The sequence below is a fragment of the Octodon degus genome, unplaced genomic scaffold, assembly GCF_000260255.1.
Source record: "Octodon degus isolate 3935 unplaced genomic scaffold, OctDeg1.0 scaffold00240, whole genome shotgun sequence".
In the NCBI taxonomy this organism is placed as follows: Eukaryota; Metazoa; Chordata; class Mammalia; order Rodentia; family Octodontidae; genus Octodon; species Octodon degus.
In genome coordinates, this window is record NW_004524816.1 from 164,421 (window position 1) to 171,608 (window position 7,188).

At 38.8% G+C, this 7,188-nt stretch overlaps 1 protein-coding gene across 1 annotated transcript in view; it reads left to right on the top strand.

Annotated features, from left to right (window-relative positions):
- The window catches only part of Tfam (transcription factor A, mitochondrial), a 62,178-nt gene that overhangs the window by 17,629 nt on the left and 37,361 nt on the right, over positions 1-7,188 (top strand). Inside the window, exon 4 of the mRNA XM_004645884.2 lies at positions 3-150. Within this exon, the coding sequence (XP_004645941.1) occupies positions 3-150 (148 nt within the window). The remainder of the gene's footprint in view (positions 1-2; positions 151-7,188) is intronic.

The window sequence follows — 7,188 nt, forward strand, 5'->3', positions numbered from 1 at the left end:
GCATATGAAGATGCTTACAAGGTAGAGTTGAAGGCATACCAAGAAGAGATGAAGAGAATTAATGAAGCACTAACTCCAGCTCAGAGAGCATCTTTGGCAGAAAATAAAATACAGAAACGTTTAAAAAGGAAAGAAGTAATAAGAAAGAAAGTACGTATCAATGAAACATTGCGTTCCTATCACAAAGAATTGAAGTTCACATAACTTTGGCCATATGTGGCTTTCCCTTATTTTGATGATAATATATAAAATGTCATAGTGGAATGTCATCAGCAGTGCTCTAGGCAGGTGAAAGTGGGAGAATTCTTTTGCCACTGTGGTACTTGTCATTGAGTTGGTCTTGGAAATCCTCCATGCTGCTGTCACATGCATCCAGATTTGAGATAGGATGGGTGTGGAAGTTGCAGAAATACTTACAAAATAGCCAGACCGGGAGCAGTGAGCATTGTTGCTTCTGAGCCTTGACTAGAAGTCTGCTCATTGAAATTGTTCTGTAGATAATGGGAAATTTGTTACTGCACACTGCTAAGTAGACGGGATTTGTTCATTAATATGTCATAGAGAGTGCCAACTTAAGTCAGATATCATTGGGATAGAACTTAAAATTTTTTAAAGAGTTTATTGGTACATGATTATGGTGCATAATTTCTTGGGTGGAGTTGGTACATGTACATAATACATCTTCATTTTTTTATTATTCCCTCTCCATACCCAACTACTTTTTCTATCTCTTGATGCCTATCCCTTTAGTAAAAGCTCTTTTTCCCTTTATCTTGTTATTTATCTTTTATTTTGCTCTTTATTTGTACATTTGTTCTCTGATATAAGAGAAACCATATAATACCTTTCTAGGGCTGACTTATTTCACTTAACATTAGGGTCTCAAGATGGATCCATTTTCCTACAAATGACTCATTTATTTATTTTTTTATTTATTTGCGGAACCAGGGATTGAACTCAGGTCCTTTCACTTGCCAGGCAAGTGCTTATTCCACTGAGCTATACCCCCAGCGCCTCAAATTTATTTTTTTATGGGAGAGTAGTACTACATTGTGTATAAATATCACATTTAAAAAATGTTGTTGATGGACACCTAGACCACTTCCAAGATTTAGCTGTTAAAGGTTGTGCTGCTGTAATGGGTGTGCGTGGATCCCTGTGCCATGAGGTCTTTTAGCTCTTTCAGGAAGATATCTAGAAGGGGAGTAGCTGGGTCAAATGAAATTTGGGTCTTTATCTTTGAGGGACTCCTTATGCTTCTATTAGTACACTTCCACCAACAATATAGAAGGTGCTTTATTTCCCCACATCCTTGCCGGCATTTGTTACTTGATTTTTTGATGGTAGCCATTCTTTCTAGAGTAAGGTAGAATCACAGTGTTACTTTAATTTGCATTTCTCTAGTAGCCAGCAACGTTGAATATTTTCGTACATATTGGCAATTTGAACTTCTGAGAAGTTTCTGTTAATTTCAGTTGCCCGTTTTTTGCTTGTTTCTTTTCTTTGGGAGGGTCTAATTTTCTTGAGTTCTTTATCCTAGATACTCGTCCTTCATCCAAGGAATAGATGGCAGACATATTCTCCTGTTCTGTAGGCTGTCTGTGCACTCTGTTGTTCCTTTGCTATACAGAAACTTTTAAGTGATGTGATCCCATTTGTTCTTGGTTATTTCTTGTGTAATTGGAATTTTGTTCAGAAAGTCCTTGCTATGCCTATGCCTTCAAGAGTTCTACCTATTTTATCTTGTAGATTGTTTCTGTTTTAACATCTAGATCTTTGACCTATTTTGATTTTAGTTTAGTATGTGGTGAGAAATGTAGGTCTACAATTTTCAGCGTGTGAATGAATGCCAGTTTTCCTAGCACCTTTCGTCAGAGGCTGTTTCCTCTAGCATATGTTTTTGGCCCTCTTTTCAAAGATCACACATGTACCTGGAGTTGTTCCTGCATCCTCTACTGTGTTACGGTAACCCGCGTGTCTATTTCCATGCCACTGTCATGCTGTCTTTATCACTGTAACTTTGTAGTAGAGTATGTCTTCGATCTGGAATTGTGATGCTTCTTGCTTTGCTCTTCGTGCCAGGATTGCTTTTGCTATTCTGGATCTCTTTTGATATCATGGGAATTTTAGGATTATTTTCTCTATTTCTATAAGGGATGCTATTTGTAATTTTATTGTATTTTATTTGTATTTTTATTGGATTAAATCTGTATCAGTTTTGGAAGTGTGATGATTTTGACATCACTGGTTCTGCCTATCCAGGAACAGGGATTATCTTCCCCTTTTCATATGACTTCTTTCATATGTTTTCAGACTGCTGTATTTTTTTTATTGTGGAGGTCTTTTGCTTCTTTAAGTTAATTCATAAGTGCTATTGTGAATGGTATTGTTTTCTTGATTTCTGAGTTCGTTATTGATATACAGGAGTGCTGTTGATTTTTGTGTGTTGGTTTTGTATCCTGCTACACTAAATTTGGTTATTCTAGGAGTTTTAAGTGATTTTTTTTTTTTTTTTTTTTTCTCCGAATGCCTTCAGGGCAGGTTTAGCAGGCTGGAGTGTTGTGGGGATCGAACTACAGCAACCTGAGGCTGCCAACTTTGTGGAAGCAGCCACTTAAAGAACTGAGCTAGGGCCAGGCCCCCCAAGTGAAATTTTATAGGTCTTCTTTGTAGAGGATCTTGTCATCTGCAGATCTGTTCTTTTTGTACACTGCATTTTATTTTTTTCTCTTTCCTGATTGTCCTGACCGGTGTTTTGAGTACTGTATTAAGCAGGAGTGGTGATAGTGGACATCCTTGTCTTGTCCCTGACTTTAGATGGACACTTTCAGCTCTTCTCCATCTAACACTCCTGTCAGTGTGAGCCACCAGCAGTACATGCGTGACTATTTTGTCAGGCAGCTTGAGACTGCAGGGCTTAGCTATTCAACATCAAATGTTGAAATTCGAATCACACCCACCCAGGTGTAAGACACATGCATAGCCCAGTTGTGAATGTGTTCATATGGTATTGGCCTTCAGTTTGTCATAAAAGACTTCTGTCAGGTTGAGATAAGGTCCTCCTATATATATTTTTTTCTTTGGGATATTTTTTGAAATGGTGTCTTGCTATGTAGCGCAAGCTGTCCTTCAACTCACTTACATAGCCCAGGTTGGCCTCTAACTCATGAAGATCTTCCTGCCTCAGCATCTTGAGTACTGGAATTATGGTTGTGTCATACCTGGTTTCTTCAGGATTTTTATCAAGAATATATGGTAGATTTTGTTAAAAGACTTTTTTGTACCTATATGATCATGTGATTTTTGTTGTTCTTGCTTTTCTTTGTGTGATGTTATTTTTATTGGTTTGTATACGTTTAACCATCTGTTTGTTCCTGGGGTAAAGCCTGCTCAGTCATAATACTATCTTTTTGATGATTTGGTGCATTCTGTTTGCCATATCTTGTTGAAGATTTTTGTGTCCATGTTTATTAAAAGAGACTGGCCTGCATTATTTTTTGCTAATGGTGCTTCCAGGAATGACTTTGGGAGTACACCTTTCCTTTTAATTTCATTAAAGAATTTGCGGAATATTGGTGTTAGATCTTTCCTAAAATACAACTCAGTAGTAAATCTTTCAGACTCTTTACTTTTATTTTTTATTTAATTAATTTATTTATTTGGCACAGGGTCTTGCTATGCAGCTTGGTCTCATATTGATCATCCTGTCTCAGCTTCCCTAGTGCTGGGATTACAAGCATGCGCCACCATGCTAGTTACGGCAGCCTGCACAGCATGCCTGGGGATGGGCTGGCACGGTGTGCAGTAATGGCGATCAAAGCTTGGGTCCTTGCACTTGCCAGGCAGGCTCTTAGACCACTGAGCTATCTCCCCAGTGCCCAGAATATGGATTCTTAAAGTAGTTCTTAGTAATCTTTGGATTTCATTTGTCCATTGTGATTTTTGTCTTTTTCATTTTGGATTGGATCGGATCAGATCGAATCTTTTTTTATAATATTGGCTAAAGATTTATTTAGAGAATCAACTCTGATTCGTTGATTCTTTGGTTTTTGGGTTTTTTTGGTCTCAATCTCATTAATTTCTGCTATGGTCTTTATAGCTCTTTTTCTTTGTAATACGTTTGGATTTGTATTGTTCTTTGAAGTGTATCATTAGGTTTTTTATTAAGGCTCATTTTCTTTCTGATGTGGGCATTCACAGCTATAAAATTTTCTCTTAAGATGGTTTTTATTGTGTCCCATATGCTTGGTATGTTGCATTGGCATTTTTTGTCTAATTTTCTTGATTTCTTCTGTGACACATTGATTATTCAAGAGTATTATTTAATGCCCATAATTTCTGTGGTTTGCCATTTATTTGTATTTTTATTGCACTACAATCTGATAGTATTTATGGTATTGTTCTTGTTCTTTTGCATTTACTTCAGTACGCTGTATAGACAAGCATGTGGTCTATTTTGAAAAGATTCCATTTTCTACTGAGGATGTATATTCTGTTGTTAGATGGAACACTCTATAGATACCTGTTAAATCCATGTGTTCAAAGGTATGGTTCAACTCTGATATTTCTTTTTTCTTTTTTGTCTAGTTGATCTATCTGTGACAGTGTGGTTTGAGGTCCCATTGCAATTGTGTTGTTTATCTGACCTTTATGTCCAGTAATATTAGTTTTATGAATTTGAGTGCACCAGTGTCCTGCCCTTAACTATAGAAAAGAGATCTGTTATTATTGTGCAAACACTAGGAGGGCCATTCTCCCCGGGCTGTGGCAGCAGTCCATGCCGAGCCATGTCTTTGCTCCACTGGTAGATTGGGAAAGCAGCTGGACCTCTTACCTGTGCCAGGTGTAACAGCAAAGCGAATCCATCTGTTGGACTTAACACCAGCACTCTCAGACCCAGCCACCTCTGAAAGCTACACCAGCCAGGCCTGGCTTCTCTCCACAGAGGGCCCTGTGTCCTTCCTACCTTGAGTGCACCTTGTCGGGGAGTCAAGTGTCTGGCCTGCTGCTTGTCCTCAGCGTTCTCTCACCCAGAGGGCGACACTAAGAACTCTGTAGTGAGCTTGCTTGTGGTTTTTCTGTGGTTCAGTCTTAAATAGACTCCTTCCTAAAATAGTGCCAATTAGTAAACACTGTTAGCAGTGTGGCAGGGGCTGCCTTGGATTCCTTCTCTACCTGGAGTCTGCAGTGTGGAAGGAATCACTTTTAGAACAGAACACCGTGCTGTTGTGGAAGTTTATAGTAGTTGACTTTTCTTGGGCCTACCCCATGTGGCTGAGTTGTTTCTCCTTGGAGCTTCCAATGCTGGGACCTTATTTTGTCTCCACAGAGAAAGGTTTCTCCTCTTAGGAGCTAGAGTAAGCGTCTAGTCTGCTTTGTTCTTTTCTCCGTGTTTTGCTCCATTCCTCTAGCCCCTGGAGTTGCCAGGTTTTCCTATCGATTCCTTTAATTTTTTTTTTTTTTTTTTTTTTTTCTTCTTTTTTTCTTTTAATTTTTTTTTTTTTTTTTTTTTCAGAACCGGGAATTGAACTCAGACCCTTGCACTTGCCAGGCAAGCACTTATTCTACTGAGCCATCTCCCGGGCCCTTCAGGTTCCTTTATATTCTAAAAATCTGCTGCTTTTTCCCCCCTCTGGCAAGTTGTTAAAGCTCTGGGGTCTGGAGTCCAGATCCAGGAAAGGCTATGTATATTTTGCTGCTGATTTATACTCCACCATTTAGGTCTCTAAAATATGATTCTGTTTTTCCTTAGAGAAATAACTGCTTAAAATCCCACATGGTTCAAAATTTGTAGTTCTCAGCTTGAAGTATAAATTCACTTCAAGGTCATTGTTTGAAAGTTAGACTGTAGACTGTGTATTTTCGAGCCACTGCTGTGCATAAGTTGGTGAACTTGTTGGTCTAGTACTTACACTATTCAGAAGGGGTTTTTTGTTTGTTTGTTTGTTTGTTTGTTTGTTTGTTTTTACTCTGAATGCCTTCGAACCACAGCAACCTGAGCCTGACTGCTTTGTTGAAGCAGCCACTTAAAGAACTGAGCTAAGGGGCAGGCCCCCATTTACACTATTCAGAAATGGTCTTCAGAATTAAAACTAGTTCTCTGACAAAAATAGATTCTGCCCTTGCATGTGAGAAGCCAGAGCATTTTTCCCCACCCTTATTTTCAGCTGTCCTGGTACCAGGTTGGTGCAAGTTGGTGATGATCTCAGTGCTTGTCCAGTTAATTAAAGGAACCGGAAGGGATACCAGAATGAGAAGTAAGGCATCTGTGTAGAGATACTGGGACAGGTGATTACTAAGGCGATATCCCCCTCAGACCCCTTCCTCCTCAAAGCACTCCTTCTATGATGAAGAGGAATAGGGTCAGAAGTGAGGCCTGGGCAGATAAAAAGGGTTTGCCTTTCTACCCTCACTTGCTAGTGGACTCATTTTTCAGATTAAGGATTGTGTATTTAGGACAGGATCTATAGGGTCTCACTACATAGATTGGACTCCCAGCAATTCTTCTGTTTTCAGGCTCCCAAGCACTGGGATTACAGGCATGTACCACCACGCCCAGTCTCTAGCGCAGTCTCAGCATGGTGGGGATTAAACCCCAGCCCCTACACTCTGCCTAAGCAGGCACTTTGATCTGCTGAGCTATCTGGCTAGCCTTCATATTAAGCCCCCACCACCACCACCACTGGGGCTTGAACTCAGATTAAGGATTCTTAATGCATCAAGTTTAGAGAGCAGAGCCAAGCGTGAGGATCAAGAGTTGTTAGTGAAGAAAAGATAAATGCCTGAGTAAGCAAAATCCCCAACAGTGGCCCCAGAAGCAATAGGCAAAAGTATTTAAGTTTGATTAAGAAGTTAAAGTGCCAGAGTCTGCAGTATTTTCAGTTGTAAGTGTATGAGAAATGTATCTACATGTGAATCAGAAGATCTCTGCCTTTACTATGAGTAAAAGATTCTTTATTGATTATAAGCAAATTACCACGAACCACAGAATTTTTTTTTACGTTATTTTTATTTTTTTTGACATCAGTTATTTTATTTTAAAGAAAAAAAAATAAAAACTGGTACAAAACCTAAAAACAAGATTTTAGGAGAGTAACAATGGTTAGTACATTGTGTATTGTTACTGCCAAAGTAGTTTCTCATATTACAAGATATAGACCAGAAATAATAAATAAACAACATAGGTAC